Genomic DNA, 17101 nt, shown 5'->3' on the forward strand with positions numbered 1-17101 from the left:
TGGTTGGATGATGTATCATGTCACCTCCCGGCAGCTCCTGCAGCCAAGCTGATGCCAAATGTACTGCTTGGCATTCCTTTGGACCACATCCATGAGGCCCAGAGGGGGATCTTAATGTCTGGGCAGCCCGGGATCTCCATATTCATCGCTTAGGTCTGCGCCCCGGAAAACTGGGCACATCCATTGTCTACTTAGACAGATGGACCCATTTTTATTATTATCCTGCTTGTTATTTCTTCAAAGTACTCCAACAGATTTGTCAGGCAAGATTTTCCCTTGAGGAAACCATGCTGACTACGGCCTATTTTATCAAGTACCCCGAGGCCTCATCCTTAATAATTGACTCAAACATCTTCCCAAAACTGAAGTAAGACTAACTGGCCTATAGTTTCCTTTCTTCTGCCTCTCTCCCTTCTTGAAGAGTGGAATGACATTTGCAATTTTCCAGTTTTCTGGAACCATTCCAGAATCTAGTGATTCTTGAAAGGTCATTGCTAATGCCACCACAATCTCTTCAGCCACTGCTTTCAAAACTCTGGGCTGTACACGATCTGGTTCAGGTAACTTATTTACCTTCAGACCTCTCAATTTCCCAAGAACCTTCTCTCAAGTTATGGTAACTTCACACTTCATGCCCCCTGACATTTGAAACTTACACCATATTGCTGGTGTGTTCCACAGTGAAGACTGATGCAAAATACTTATTCAGTTTGTCCACCAATTCATTGTCCCCCATTACTGCTTCTCCAGCATCGTTTTCCAGTGGCCCGATATCCGCTCTCTCCTCTCTTTTACACTATAAGTATCTGAAAAAACTTTTGGTAGCCTCATACTATATATCATGCTACAGAGAAATGAAAATTGAATGACTGAATTTCACATAGAGAAGTTATCATTATGAAGATAATAAAGACAACAAATTCTCAGGGCCAGGTAGCTTCCATCTGAGGATTTAAATGCCCTAACTGTAGTTTTAAAATGCTCTTTGCTTGGAATCCTTTCCATTACACTGCGCCCTACTAAACAAGAAAGGTAAACCATGAAATTTTTGATTAGTAAACATAAGAACTGTTATTGGGAAATGATTCAAGTCTATCATTAGGGTAATGATAGATTTGAACATCCTAATACTTGTATACTCATGTCAGTCAGACCAGCTCAAGGCTGACTTAGCATTTTGAAGATGTGGTTAACATAGGAGATGTTGACTGAGTGAATAGGTTTATCACATCGATTTCCTGAAGGTATTGTTCATGAAATCTTCGGGTGACGCTTGTGGAATTGAAGGCAAATTGTCAGCCTGGTTAGGGCTGTGTCTGACCAGCAGGATTCCAATGGCAGAACTAACAGGCAAACACCATAGATGACAGGACGTGACTAGTCGATAACACATCCTGTACTTAAAGGAATTAAGTGATAGTATGGAAGTCTGTATATCCAAGATTACCAAAGGTGGCCATCATTGAAAGCAATGTAGATGGAAATATAATATTACAGCATAATGTAACTAGATCAAATGAATGGACGATACAATGGCAAATAGAATTTCATTGTAGAAATCCACTTTAGACCTGGAAAGAATGGAATGGGCTTCCTTCTGAATAGTGGTAAACTCTGAACGACAACTGCCAAAGAAGTATTGTGGTCTCTTGGTCTGTTCGCATAGATCATGAAGCAATCATGGAAAGATGCAGATTATAGTCAAACGGGCTGAAGGAAGGGAGACCCAGTAGCAGGTTATGTTACAGATATATAAAGCCGTGGTTAAACAAAATTACAACTTGTGTGAGCAGCTATCATCAGGTGGGTTAAAACTCAGCATGGATGGAGCATTGGGTGATTGGCAAGAGGCAAAGGAAGTATTTTCTGATTGGCTGCCAGTGACTAGTGGTTTTCCACAGGGGTTGGAGTTAGGTTCCACTTCTTTTTACAATGTACGTCAATGATTTGGATGATGGAATTGATGGCTTTGTTGGTAAGCTTTCAGGTGATACAAATGTAGATGCAAGGCCAGATAGTTCTGAGGAATTAGGGAGGCTGCAGAAGGACTTAAGACAGATTAGGAGAATTGGCAAAGAAGTGACAGATGGAATCAGTGTCAGGAAGTTTACGGCCATGCATCTAGGTAGAAGGAGTAAAGCATAGACTATTTTCTGAAAAGGGAACAAATTCAAAAATCTGAGGGGCAAAGTGACGGGATGAGCAAAGGTGGAGGTTAACTTGAAAGCTGAGAGTGGAGAGGAAGGCAAATGCAGTGTTAGTATTGATTTTGAGAGGGCTAGACTATGAAAACAAGAACGTAATGCTGAGGCTCTATAAGGCACTGGAGAGACCTCGCTTGGAGTGTTGTGAGCTGATCTGGGCCTCTTATTTAACAAAGGATGTGCTGACATTGGAGAGAGGAGGTTCACAAAAATGATTCTGGGAATGAAATGCTTATCATATAAGAAGCAATTGATGGCTTTGGGCCTGTACTCACTGGAATTTAGAAGAGTGAGGGGGGGATCTCTCTGAAACATATTGAATGTTGAAAGGCCTAGACAGAGTGGATGTGGAGAGTATGTTTCCTGTAGTGGGAGAGCCTAGGACTAGAGAGCCAGCCTCAGAATAGAAGGACTTCCATTTAGAACAGAAGAATATCCTTAGTCAGAAGGTGGTGAATCTGTGGAATTCATTTGCACAGATGGCTGTGCAGGGCAGGTCATTGGGTGTATTTAAGGCGGAGGTTGATAGATTCTTGATAAGTCAGGATGTGAAAGATTACAACGAGGAGGCAGGGAAATGGAGCCATGATCAGATGTTGGAGCAGACTTGATGGGCCAATTGACCTAATTCTTCGCCTATGTTTCATCGTCTTATGGGTTCTGCTGAACTTCAAGGTGCCTGGACTCCATTAGCACATAGCATGTCACAGGTGAAATACCAGGGCTTCACCCAGCATATAATGCCAGCTCTGTGGCAGATAGCATGAGCAGCTGGTTAGGCCTCACTTCACCACGATCACATCTCCCATAGCTACGAATGCTTGTGAATGTTTCATAAATTTTTTAAATCATTTATGGATCAGTCAAAAAATAAAAATGTAGAAAAATGTATTAAAATGTTATAAGTTAAAATACACACTCTTTTAAAACTAATAAATCTAAACTAATTAATCAAATAAAAAGTTAGACCATAGACCCTAGAAATCTACAGCACATTACAGGCCCTTTGGCCCAAAACGTTCTGCTGACCATGTAAGCTACTTTAGAAACTGCCTAGGGCTTCCCTACTGTATGGCCCTCTATTTTTCTAAGCTCCATGTACCTATCTAAGAGTTTCTTAAAAAACCCTGTTGTATCCACCTCTACCACTGTCACTGGCAATGCATTCCACACACCCACCACTCTCTGTGTAGAAAACTTACCTCTGACATCCCCTCAGTACCTGCTTCTAAGCACCTTAAAACTGTGCCCTCTCATGTTAGCCATTTCAGCCCCGGGAAAAAGCCTTTGGCTATCCATGTGATTAATGCTTCTCATCATCTTACGCACCTCTGTCAGGTCACTTCTCATCCTCCGTTGCTCCAAGGAGAAAAGGCCAAGTTCACTCAACCTATTCTCATAAGGCATGCTCCCCAATCCAGGCAACATCCTTGTAAATCTCCTCTGCTCTCTCTCTATAGTATTCACCTCCTTCCTGTAGTGAGGTGTCCAGAACTGTACACAATACTCCAAGTGGGGTCTAACTAAGGTCTTATATGGCTGTAACATTACGCCATCACACCATACACCTTCTCAACAACACTGTCAACCTGCGCAGCAGCTAAGTGTCCTACGGAGTGTCCGTGTGCTTACCATTCTCCAGGCAACCAGAAAGAGGCTGCTGCACTTGTGACAGATTTAGCTGGGCAGGTTCATTGGGTGCATTTCCAGCCCAAGAGTGGGAAATCTGTGTAAGTCCGCACGATACTATTCAATGCCTCGAGGCATCCCCTAATGCGGATCAGGTACGCAAACCATGCATTGCATGCAAGCTGCACTACAGCTTCTGCTTGCAAATAGCCTGGCTGCAGGTGTACATGGTGTAAGGAGAGTTGATCAAATCAAGTTGAAGTTTTCTTTCAGCCAGTGGAAATCTTTGACTAAAGGCAGGTGTCAGAAAGTTAGAACTAGGACATCCAGGGGTGATGCTGGGAAACTTTTCTGTATGCTAAAGTGAAGTTTCCAGTAGTGAGAACTATTGTTAATATTCCATTTGAGAATTAGATTTTAGATAATCAGTTATTAATGGATAATAATGTATAAAGGACATTATATAGCCAAAACCGTACTGTGGTAAAAGACTAACCCTGTTCCCAAGTTCTGAAATAAATAGTGGAAGATAGTTTAAGTAAGATTCTTGGTAATTATACATGTGATTATTCTCCAGAGCTTTCTTTGCTGTGTGGCAAAAAAATATAACAGTTGGATGGGGAGAATCCCTATATAAATTATTTTTTTTAACTTCTTAATTCTAAAAATTATTGTACACAATGTGTTCTAATATTAGCCTCTTCAAAGGGAGAAGACAACACAGCATAATCCACAGAATTGTCCTCTGTGAGGTAACTGTAAATCTCAGGTACACAGTTCTGTGCTAATGGAATGTCGGAAAGGTACTGTTTGCCAAGCACAAGGGAACACAGTCTGCCTCGGGTTGTTAATTGACAGCTAGAGAACTCTTAGAAATATAACAGCATCCGTGATAACACAAAGCTTTTGAGAACAGGAAAAGATCCTTATGACTACTGCAAGACATCTGTCCATTGTAGGATGTATCTCTTTCCTGTACCCATAACTCGATGATGTTCAAAATAAACACTTAAGTTTTAGTTGATATACAATGCACCCCATGAATCACATTCAAAGACGGAAGTGTACTTCCGGTGAAGGGCTGGCTAACCTGCTCACCCGGATAGCCACTGACAGGTGATTAGCAGATGAGAATAAATTTCATATTTCCTTGGCAAAAAAGCAGAAATTGAAGAAAAAAGCTTTAACACATGTGTTATTTTTCTATGCTGTTCCATTGGAATAATTCCAGCATAAAATAACCCAAACCCTTGGTCATTGATAGGGAAAATACAAAGACTTTTCTTGAAACACCGTTCATCAGTGAACAGATAGAAATTTCTTTATTGGTCATTTGAATTATAGAATCATTAAATTGTACATCACAGAAGATGGCCCTTCAGGGCCAGCTCATCTGTACCTGCTGTGAAGTCTATCTTCACTCATACCTTCTGCCGGACATATCCCTCAACATCTTTCCTATCCATGTAGCTATCCAAATGCTATTTAAATATTATAATTGTATCTATATCTATCACCTTCTCTAGCATCACATTCCAGACATTAACCACCCTGTCTGTGAAAGTTTACCCCACAGATCACCTTCAAATGTCTCCCTTCTTATCTGTGCCCTTTAGTTCCAGACTATCCCACTCACTGTGAAAGACTCTTACTACTTATCCTATCTATGACCCTCATAATTGTGTATATCTCTATAAAGTCACCAAGGAAAATAACCCTGACTTTATATCTTATCTATGATCCTCAGTTATCATCTCACTAAAGTATATCTCAGTAAAGTCACTCCTCAGCCTCCCACATTCCTGTGAGAATAAATTCAGTCCATTCAGCCTGTTGTTCTATCTACAGCCCTCAGTCCAGTCAACATCCTGATGAATCTCTTCTGCACTCTCTCTACTGCTATCACATCCTTCCTGTATCGTTACCACCAGAAATGTACACAAACACTCCAAGAATTAGAATAGGTGTTTTAGAAGGTGAGCCTTGAAAATCTTTACTGGGATTCTACAATTTATGATCCATAGAAAACTTGAGACTGGTGCTCTGATTTGATAAACTTACATTTTCCGGAGGTTGGGGAGTTTCCTGAAGATGCCGGTTGCCTCCAGGACAGTCAATTCATTATCATTCAACCGCCTAAACCAATCAGAAGGAAACAATTCAAGGGATAATGACTTGATGTGCCAAAGAATTGTGAATGAAAACACTAGTAGAATGATGAACAAAGAGTGAAGAAAGTCAGCTGCGAGTTAAAATTTTGCACAAAGAAGTTACATAAAAAATGGTATTCAGTCTTATCAGCATTGTTTGATTTGTCTTCTGGACCCTCTGTTCAAGCTTTTTCCATTTTTTCCACCTTTGAAATCACTGTTATCATGCAGAATTTGGAATCTGCCTAATGGTCTTTTTCACTAAACCTGCATAGACTGTGCTTCATGAAATCTCCTCAATAATTTAAACAGGTACTCGTGTGGTGTAGTTGGAACACAATGCACATTCAGGAACTTCAGTGAGTCAGTCAGCATCAATGTAGGGAAATGGACGAATGGGGTGGAGAAAAGACATTGTTGATCTGATTTCCTGAGCAGAGTCACTATCATCCCAATCTCAAAATAATCCCTGCTCTCAATTTTTAGTTTTCCATTTACCCTTAGTTTCTCACCCATGCTTCCTTGAAAGTGAGGATTTTACTTTGTTAGTATGAGCTGCTTAAAAATTCACTATTTCTGCATGCAGTTGTTGGCAGGATATTTGCTACTAGGTGGCCCATATGTGAGCTTGCATATTATCCTTATCCGGGGATTATGCAGGCAGACTATCCAGGGCTAGTTGTTGGAATTGAATTGGAAGCAGAACTCATTGTTGCTCAAAGGAGGTGGAGGAATTTAATAAGCTTGGCAGACGAAGGTTGATGCAAAATACTGACTGTCCATTTCCCTACATCAAAGCTGACTGATTTATTGAGTTCCTCCTTGCTTCAGATTGTGGCTCCACTCGTTGTTACTTTTCCCCTCTCTGTACAGGGGACACGAAGTTAACAGTAGCATTCCTGACTGCGGTCTGGTTGACCTCAATGGCAGACACCTTTAGATGAAACCACAAGGCTGTGTTCACATGGTACAATGGCTATAATGTTTCACGATGCACTGACATTGTATCTGCAGTACTTCAGTTTTGTCCCCAAACCAATCAGATTTCAACAGTCAATATTTGATTTTTATTGATGAGAAAAGAATGTAACTTTACATAAAAGTTATTGTTTAGCTGGAATGTTGCAAGTTGGGGGGGGGGTGGTTGACCTCACAGTCAGACTTACAGTTCAGTAGTGTACTCCGGGAGGTGATTGGGGATCCTGGAGAGTTTCTGATTGGAGCAGTCGACAACGGTGCCCTCACAGCGGCATTTCTCAGGACAGACCAGGTCCATGAAGCAGTCACTGCTTAGCTTAGCTCGGTAGTCCTCTGAGCCTGCGCACAATAGTGAGCAGAACTAATTAGGATTATTATTGAAAATGTTCCTCATTCCTATGTAAATTTGCCTTGCTGGGACCTCCATATATTTGCCTGGTGTATTAACATATCCAAACGGCAGTAAAGGCTGCATTTCCAAGGGATCCCCAGTTGTCTGGTACTCGACCCGGACCCCGATCTGTCAAGGGGTGCTTCCCCCCCCACCACATGTTAAACAAAGTATGTACAGGCATTCCCCATCAAAGAAGGCCACCCTACCATCCCAGATTCAATCCAGAATATGTGGATATGGATCCGTCTCTACAACCACATGAGGACCCACCAATAGTCAACCCTTCAGGAGAACATCATACTCAACTCGCATGATCGCACTACTACTAAGCACATCCAAGAAATATCCACCCAGACTGCCATGGCTGCATAGTGAGGCAGATCACTAAAGTTGTGAGAAGGAATACAACTAGCATCTACGTCCATCCATGATCAAATAGCGACCCTGCAAAGACATATGGACTTAAAATAAGTAACAAACTGGTGAAAACTGATTGGTCCATCCAGGCTGTACGACAATTCAATGCAGTGCAACTGTGCTTCCTCTGCACACCATGCTTAGTGGTGGGAGAGAAGAAATTGGCTGAAACATTCCTGCAGATTACACTGAAAATCTCCTCACGGTTGATCATAAGTTGGCATTGAAAAAAATGTCTACTGAGTATTCAGCAGATATGAAAAGCCCTCTCTGTGACCTCAGCCTTGTTCTGGTTCATGTCTTGGCTCTAGACATGTTTATGTGTGATATCTCCACTCCTGTGATCTTAATTGAGCTGAAATGTCAGAATGATTAAGAAGTGGGATTTGGTCTTCCTGTTGTTTGTTCACAGTCTGGTCCTTCTTTCTGTTGCACTTAAAGCAAGAGAACTATGTCTGTATTGGGAGCCCAGAAATTTTAAGTATAATTCTCATCATGGACAATTCTAATGGAAAACTGCAAGATTGACTGCTGCACTGAATTTACATTTGCCACTGAGTTCAACATCTGCTTACGTCATGACCAATTTTCTGTGACTGCAGAATGTACCGACTATACAGGATGTCACTTTGATAATACCTCCCTGTCCTGTGATCTCCAGCACTAAGCACAAGCAAGGCTCCTTATATTGTCTTATAGAATCCTTCTCAAAACTGGCTGTGAGAAATAAATTATTCTTCTGTGCCTGCTACATACATGATGATCTTTGTCAGCTGGTTCACTACTGTCCACAGTCACAGTCCCTGAACAGAATGAGGTCAACTGAAACCATAACAACTCAGCAATGATTCTTCCTGCAATACTTCCAACAAACGTCCACCACCAGTTAAATCTATCTTCAGGATGACCAGCAAATGATTCAATCTTCTTCCCTCGCCACTGCAGAACCCATGTCATCCTAAACATAAGTACAAAGGTGAAGCATGCATATGTGCACATTCAGAGGCCAAACTCCAAATCATCACTGGCTGCTTCTCTGAAGAATCAGAGAGGATGGGCCATATACTAAGCATCGACAGAAGAAAGGTTGTCTAGAAACTACACCTTCCTCACAACATCCCTTGACTATCAATATCTGCAAATGACTGCAGAAAATATGGGTCAGGAAATGAATTGCTTGAAAGTGGATTTGACCATGAGAGTTGGAAATTTTTTGTTCAGGTTATACAGGGCTCTGGTGAGACAACATCTGGAGATTTATGATAGTTCCTGTGTTTCTCTTTAATTGAATGAAAGCAACGTCTCTGTCCTGTTGGGAGAGCTTAAGCAGTCCAGGCTATACTGTCTGGAATTTCAAAAAGTCAGAGGTGCAAGGAGAGATGGGCAATTAAATGGCGGCTCAGCCTGAGAAGCCTGCATTGCTTGAATGAATATATAAAAGGGAAAGTTTGAATAGGTTAGGACATTATTCCCTGGGGCGTAGAGAGTGAGAGGAGATTTGGTAGATAATGCAAGATTATGAAGGGTATAAATAGGGTTAATGCAGGCAGGTTTTTCCATCAAGGTTGGGTGAAACTACAACTAGAGGTTACAGGTTAAGGGTGAAAGGCGAAATATTTAAGGGGAACCTGAGGGGGAGCTTCTTCACTCAGAGAGTGGTGTGAGTTTAGAACAAACTGTTAGACAAAGTGATGGATGCTGGTTTGATTTCAATCTTTAAGAGAAGTTGGGATAATTAAATAGATATGAAGGAAATAGAGGGCTATGGCCCATTTACTAGTCTTCCTTAAATCCATGATCTTGTTCCAACCCAGAGAGAAATTCAAAGGCATTTCAGTTTGCCATTCGTTCAATCCAAAATGCCCAGCTTGAATCAGAGAAAAGAAAAGAAGACACATACGGAAGGAGTCAGCAAGCTTTTGGTAAAAAGAGAAAAAAAATCTATGTTCCCAGGAGGTAAATTCATTGTCTGGGATGATAACGTTACATGTAGTGTGTTCATGGCACTAGCCAGGAGCTTCCAAATTGCATTTATTTAAAACCCCAATTGTTAAATTTTGGACATCTGGAAAACATAAGAGACTGCAGGTGCAGCAACATTACAGTAAAAGCATCTGTTATTTGCCTCATTGTAACTTCAAGACAGAATTAATCTAATCCCTATCTGTTTTGTTCATTGCATACAGGATGATAATGTGGGTAAATGGAGCTCCACTAATTTCAAGTTCCTAGCAACAGCTTCAAAGCAAGCCAGGTCCCAGCTAAATGCAAAACAAAGCTCCCTCTTCTTTGCCTCAGGTCCAGCCCGGTGAGGGCTATCTGTTTAACGTCTGTACCATATATCCCAGGCATCATCTTGTGGCATCTTTTTGTAATGTTCAGTTCGTTTAAAATTAAGGACAGCTTTTTGCAACAGAGCAAGTCTGTCCAGACCAATAATTGTTCTGAAGATTTCATGGCACTGCAGTGGATCCAGATTAATCCAGTTTCCAGGTGAGGTGCCTCGGGCACAAAATGTGTATGAGCTCAGTAACGCAGGAATAAGCAACAGTGATCCAGCACAGGAATGATTAATTTAAATTGAATACCAGATAAATGATATTGAACATGACACAAATAAATTCAGCTTTGATCTAGAACCAGCATAGCCAGCACTGATCTACTGCAGATAGAAGGGAATCTGATCTAACCATGGAAACCGACTCTGAACTGATTCACTCTTAACCAGATCTGATTAGTACAGTGATGTTTACACCCTGGAAATGATTTGGAAAATGTGTAGCTTGAGTGGTTGATGGTCGGGTTGTCTTGTTCTCTGATGTTGCCAATTTACTTGTAAAGCAAGACATCATCGCCGCGCTGTTAATTGTGGAGTGCCCTCTGAGTGCTTGGCTTTTATATACTGTTCTCAATCAGCTGCTTGGTTGTCATTATGGAAACTGAATTGTGATGTGGGGAGGGGGTCTCGTTGCTGATTGGCAAAATTTGTGCTTGTGGTCTGGAATTTTGCCCACATTGGCTCCTGTATCAAAATTGATTTTCTGTAGTGATGGCCAAGCATTCAGAGGATACATCATAATTAACAGTGTACTGATGATGTCTCGTCGTATGGTGATGAAATGTTTGCAAGTAAATTGCCGAGATCAGAGAACAACTCAACCCAACCAGTCACACAGGAATGAAAATTCCAATGGTGGCAGTTGATATACTTGAATGGTGAGTGGATATCGTGATATATTTCTAGGCAACACAACTGGAGCATTGTGTTCAGTTCTAGTAGCCACACCTTAGAAAGAGCATGATTGCACTGAACAGGGCGCAAAGGAGATTCACCATTATCTAGGATGGAATGTTTTAGTTAAGAGAATAGACTAGATAGGCTGGGCTACTTTTCCTTGCAGTGGAAGAGGCTATTAACTGACTGAGGAATGCAGAGCCACAAAGCCCTTAGATAGAGTAGATAGTAGCAAACCTTTTCCAGTGGCATAGGTGATCATAACAAAAGACATGTTTGGGGTAAGGAGAAAGAGGTTTATGAATTGAATTGACTTTATTACTTACATCCTTCTTATACAGTACGTGAGGAGTAAAAATCTTTATGTTACATCTGTCTAAATGTGCAATGTGCAATTTATAGTAATTTTTAATAAATAGTATGTACAACAGGACAGTCAATATAACATAGAAATACAATTGTATCAGCATGAATTAATCAGTCTGATATCCTGGTGGAAGAAGCTGTCCTGGAATCTATTGGTTCTGGCTTTTATGTGGTGGTACCAGTTCCCAGATGGAAGAAGCTGGAACAGTTTGTGGTTGGGGTGACTCGGGTCCCCAATGATCTTTTGGGCCCTTTTTACACACCTGGTTTTGTAAATATCCTGGACAGTGGGAAGTTCACATCTACAGGTGCACTGTAGTGAGCTTTGAGAAAGGATTTTTCACTGGATGGTGTTTAAAACGCATTGCCTGAATGGGTAGTGGAGGCAGGTGGTCTCATAACATTTAAGAAGTATCTGATCAAACACTTGAATCACCAAGTCATAGAAGGCATGGACCAAGTGCTGATGAATGGGACATGGAGCAAGGACATGGAGGGCTGATGGGTCTGTTTCTGCGCTATACAGCCCGATAATATCTGACAGCAATATGTAGAACTTTTTATGGTTGAAGAGAAAACACAAACATAATTGTTTTTTTCTTTTGATTGCCACTTGTAATGAATCACTGGAGAAGGAGAAAAAAGCGTAACCACAACTATATCCAGACGTAGGATTATTAACCAACAAATTGGTAATCAGTGTTTGAGTTATGAAGCAAGCAAATTGTTACAATATGAAATGTTTAAAAAGATGATTTCATAAAAACAAGAAACATAGAAAAAAGCCATTTCCCGCACATCAAAGCCTGTGCTAAGTCTTTGAGAAAGCTATCCAATTTGTCCCATTTTTCTAGTCCGATTTTGCAATCCTACAAACTTATTCAATTCCCTTCAAGTGTACCACTGATCTTGCTTCTATTACCACCTGCAGTTGTGTATTCAGACCATTAAAAACACACTGGGCAACAAGTAAAATCTCAATATACTCTGATATGTTTTGTTTGCCAATTATTTTAAACTTGTAACCACTGGATACTTTTTCTTCGGCTGATTGAAACAGTTTCTCCCTAACCACTCCATAAAAATCCCTTATGATTTTAAACATCTCCAATACCTTTTTCCCCTCACCAGTACTCTCACATAACTCCTAGGAAGGACTGGTGTTTACATAGGATTTTACTTAATCGCAGGATGTCCCAAAGCACCGTAGAGACAATAAGGTACTTTTAGACATATAGTCATTGGGTTTAATATAGCAAAAGAGCGAGACAACTTTCGTATACTGAGTTGCTACAAAAAAAACAAAATAATGAGCAGAAATTAAATTTTCATGAGGGTGATTGAAGGATACATTTTGCCCAAGATACCAGGCACGATCTCTCTGCTGTCCTTCAAAATAATTGCAGGAAATGTTTTTGCATCCTGCAGTGAAAATAGCCGGAATCTCTCTTTACCCAAAAGTCGACACCGCAGCATTTTCTAAGCACCAGGTTATAGCAGCCTTCAAGCCTGTGGTCAACTATTCAGAAGGAGTCCTGGCTCAGGAATGGAAAGAACTACATTTGATCAATGGAGGGTCTTAAGGTCTCCTTGCTTGATTGCTTTGATTACATGCTGAGGAATTTCCACTCTAACTTCGTGTCTTGTGACTGCATGACTGGGAGCTGGCTGTAGAACAGTTATGATGGTGGACGGTCTAATGATGCATCAGGCTCCATCACCGGACTGGTATAAGAACAAATATTTTGCTATTTTTACTCACATACAACTCTTCCCTTCCAGTTGATGCCAAATTCTGCTTATTTCAGTTCAATTTTGAACTGTTATATTGACCATCACAAAAATATGTTCTGTACTCTAGACATAATCATTTGACTGCAACAGCACTGGTAGACACAGTTAGCTTGTGAGGGGTACATTGGAACATAAGAAAGAGAAACAAGTGGAGGCCATTCGGCCCATTAAGCCTGCTCTACCTTTCAACAGAATCATGGCAAACCTTTTACCTCAGACCTCATTTTCCTGCACTATTCCCACATTTCTTAATACCATTACTATCTAGAAAACTATTGTCCTCTGTTTGGGATGTAGTCATTGACTGAGTCCCAGTATCAATCCAAGGTAGAGATTTCCAATGATAGACCATTTTCTGAGTGAAGTCTTAAATGGCTCAGTCATTAAGGTCTGGTTCCCTCAGACAGGGTAAATGAACATTCCCCCATCCCTCTACCCAGCCAAGCTTTCTAAGAATCTTGTATGCTTTAATGAAGTCACCTCTTATTTGTGAAAAGTCTGGGGAATAAAGGTCTAACCTATGCAGTATCTTCTCATATTACACACCTGACATCTCAGGAACTATTCTGGTGAATTTTCCTTGCATTTCTTCCACAGAAAGTATGTTTTTCTTTTGAAGAGAAGAAACTTCAGACAAGGTTTCAGTAAGATCCCATATAATTGATGTAAAATAGTGTTATTCTTGAATTTAAATACACTAGCAAAGGCCACTATAACATTTGCATCCATAATTGCCTGGACCAATAAAAATGAAAATAGCATTTGATTTTAAAATGCTCAGTTACTCATCTTCATGTAAATAGATTCTACACTGTGTATCCAGATTATTTGGACTCTGAGATCCCTGACCAATCCCCATGTCTACTTGTTGTCATTGCAATGAAACTATCATATTTGTCGCTATAAATTAAAGATGGGACACGCTTTGAAGAGTCTTTGATCTACCTGCATGACGCCAATGCAAATAGGCTGGATTCAAGATTTAGATCTTTGAAATTTGTCCTTCCCCTCTGTCAGCACTATTAACGTCTCCAGCTTGTTGGAGTGAGGAAGGAGAGGCTTGTCATGCTGCAGAAAGACACGAGGCGTGCCATGGTGCTTGACGAAACCATGTTTTACTCATAGCCTGGAAACACATGGTTAGATCAAGCACAACAGAACACCACGCTCAGAGTCAGAGCCAGGGTTAGATAATGCCAAGAAGAGCAGAGAGGCAAAAGAGAATGAAGGAGACTGCTGAGTGCAATCTGGAAGCTTGACTAGCAGCAGACAATGATTTATCCATGCATGAAGAAACGCTGTAGTGTCAAATCATCCAATTAGAACAAGCTGTTATCTAGCAGTACTAGGCATTAGCCTCGAGTGTTGAGACACGATCCAGGTAGAGATTACCTCACTCAGTGATGAAATTCATAACCAGTTAATAGATAGAAAAGGCTGAGAAACCCATCAATAAACTTTAACTTTAAAGCACAGAGGAGCCTGAGAGCAAACAAGTTTCTAAACCTGGATAGTTCAAATAAGGAAATTAACCTTGCTCTTTTGATTTGCAAAGTTCAGTCAAAACATGTGCCACATGAATTTCTTCTTCCGTATGCATCTGTTACAAGGCTCAGGCAAAATAATTAGTCAACAGCCTTCGACGCCCGCATACTGTGGGGCTCCCCTGCCAGTCAGCAACAGCTATGGTGGTGAAAAAGATCATTTTATGGATAACTACAAGTGTATACCTCCAACAAGCAGAGACATTATGGAAAGATGCTTTCAAAAATCTGCTGCACATAATAACAGCAACATTATACCATCCGCACCATCCAAAACAAGTGGGGCTTCTCAGTGGCCAAACATTTTAACTCTGATTCCTATTCCTGCTCCAACATGTTGGAGCATGGCCTTCTCTTGTGCAAAGATGAGGCCACCCTAAGGGTGGCGAGCAACATCTTGTTTTTCATATGGTACCCTCCTCACTGATGGCATAAATATTGATTTCTCCTTCGAGTAAATACATCACCCCCTTCCTTCATTCACCATCTCTGAACTTTTTCTTCTTCACACCTGCCTATTACACCCCCCTGGTCCCCTCCTCTTTCCCTTTCTCCTATTGTCCACTCTCCTCTCCTATCAGATTCCTTCTTCTCCAGCCCTTGACTTTTCCCACACTCTCAGCTTCACATATCACCTTCCAGCTAGCCTCCTTTCCCACCCCCCACCTTTTTATTCTGGTATCTTCTTGTTTCCTCCTCAGTCCTGAAGACGGGTTTTGGCTTGAAACAATGACTATTTATTCATAGGTGCTGCCTGACTTGCTGAGTTTCTCCAGCATTTTGTGTGTGTTACTTTGGATTTCCAGCATTTGCAGACTTTCTCATGTTTGGGATTATATGCTATCTCTGATGTAGTAAAATATGTCAAGGCATTTTATTGAAGAGAAGTGTCCGAAAGCTTGGGAATTGTAGCCTAACCAACAACTTCAGCTTTGACCAGTCTGTCTATTCACCTTCCCAGTCTCGTCATTGACTGATATATCAAAGTGATAACAGGCCACTGGTTCTTGAGACTTCGGGGAAAGCATGTCCCACTAAGAAAAGTGTTAATTCTGTTGAAATTGAATAACATTTTTTTATTTAAAATAATCAGGGTTGATCATCTGAGAGTCGTTTGCACAAATGCAACATTTTTTCATGTTTGTTTTTAATTTTATAAATTATATGATTTATATAATAAGCCCAGTACCCACAAAATTAGTTGTCCTCAGACAAGAGATCATCATTTCAACTTGATAAAAAAGTGTGAAAAAATCATTTAAAATGTATAATATATATGCCAGATGAAAGAGTAGAGTGAAAAACCTCTCTACAACTAAAAGCAGTGAATTTTCAACAATATTTACTCTTATTTTGTGGTTGCTCAAAATGTGTCCCAAGTTTGTGTCAACACCATCAGATATTTATATAAAAAAAAAGCAATAAAGTCAGGCAACCACATGGTCAACTATATTCATGAGGACCCCCTTTCCACCCTCCACATCTGCTAAATGCAACAAGGTCAAACAAGCTCCTGTAAGTTTGCTATTTTTTCAATAATTTTTACATATTTATTGATGTTGCTACTGTCACAACCTTGTCTCTTTTGTATAGAAAGAATTATTTTAAATTATGACATAAATTTATGCATTTTAAGAAGAGGCCAGAGGCAGCTAGCAACATAGGGAAAACAAGGTGGCTCCTGTATATAACTCATGCATGTCATGTAAAAAAGTGTGTTTTGTCACCACCATCAGGTTTCCTGTCTGACGGTGGTGACACATAGTTTGACGGTGTTGACAGAAACATCCAAATCATCCTCAATGGTGGCTTGAATATAATTTATGATCACAATAAATATTAATATGGCCTGTAATGTTTCATTAACCTATTTATAATATACATAATTTCCCCTTTATTCCTTCCACACAGAGGCCTACAATATTTCCTTACTATATGTATCCCCATTGACTAAAACCATAAATGAATTTAGTTGCACCATTTCATAATCATTTTATAAAATTTCACCAAATTAAACATAATTAAATTCATAGTAATTTTGCAAAATTGCATAGTAATTCCATTAAATTCTGACCTTCCTTTTATGTATTTTAGGAGGTTATGACTAGGCAGCAGCTATCAGTGGAGGAGCGAAGGAAAAGAAACAGGGAATACCAAAAAAAGCAGAGAAAGAAAATATATAGTGAGCCAGAGCTAAAGGAGGAATATCTGAGAAAGGAAAAGCAAAGATAGAGGAAGGGAGTAGAGGATGGCAAGATAAAAACTATCAGTGATTTGAATGAAAGGGAAAAGAGGAGTAAAAGAAAGGTGTGGAAACGTAGACAGCAAGAGTCAAGGGAGTGTAAGAGAAAGGGCCCAGAACGCCCAGAAACTCCCCCAGATAGTCCATT

The 17101-nt window shown here is 40.4% G+C and overlaps 1 protein-coding gene across 2 annotated transcripts in view; it reads right to left on the minus strand.

Annotated features, from left to right (window-relative positions):
* Nucleotides 1–17101, minus strand: part of LOC140200362 (slit homolog 3 protein-like) — a 669401-nt gene that overhangs the window by 111699 nt on the left and 540601 nt on the right. For both annotated transcript variants that reach the window (XM_072263584.1, XM_072263583.1), the window contains 2 exons: nucleotides 7150–7300; nucleotides 5895–5969 (listed from right to left, as the gene is read on the minus strand). In XM_072263584.1, the coding sequence (XP_072119685.1) occupies nucleotides 5895–5969; nucleotides 7150–7300 (226 nt within the window). The remainder of the gene's footprint in view (nucleotides 1–5894; nucleotides 5970–7149; nucleotides 7301–17101) is intronic.

The sequence above is a fragment of the Mobula birostris genome, chromosome 7 (genome assembly GCF_030028105.1).
Source record: "Mobula birostris isolate sMobBir1 chromosome 7, sMobBir1.hap1, whole genome shotgun sequence".
Lineage (NCBI taxonomy): Eukaryota > Metazoa > Chordata > Chondrichthyes > Myliobatiformes > Myliobatidae > Mobula > Mobula birostris.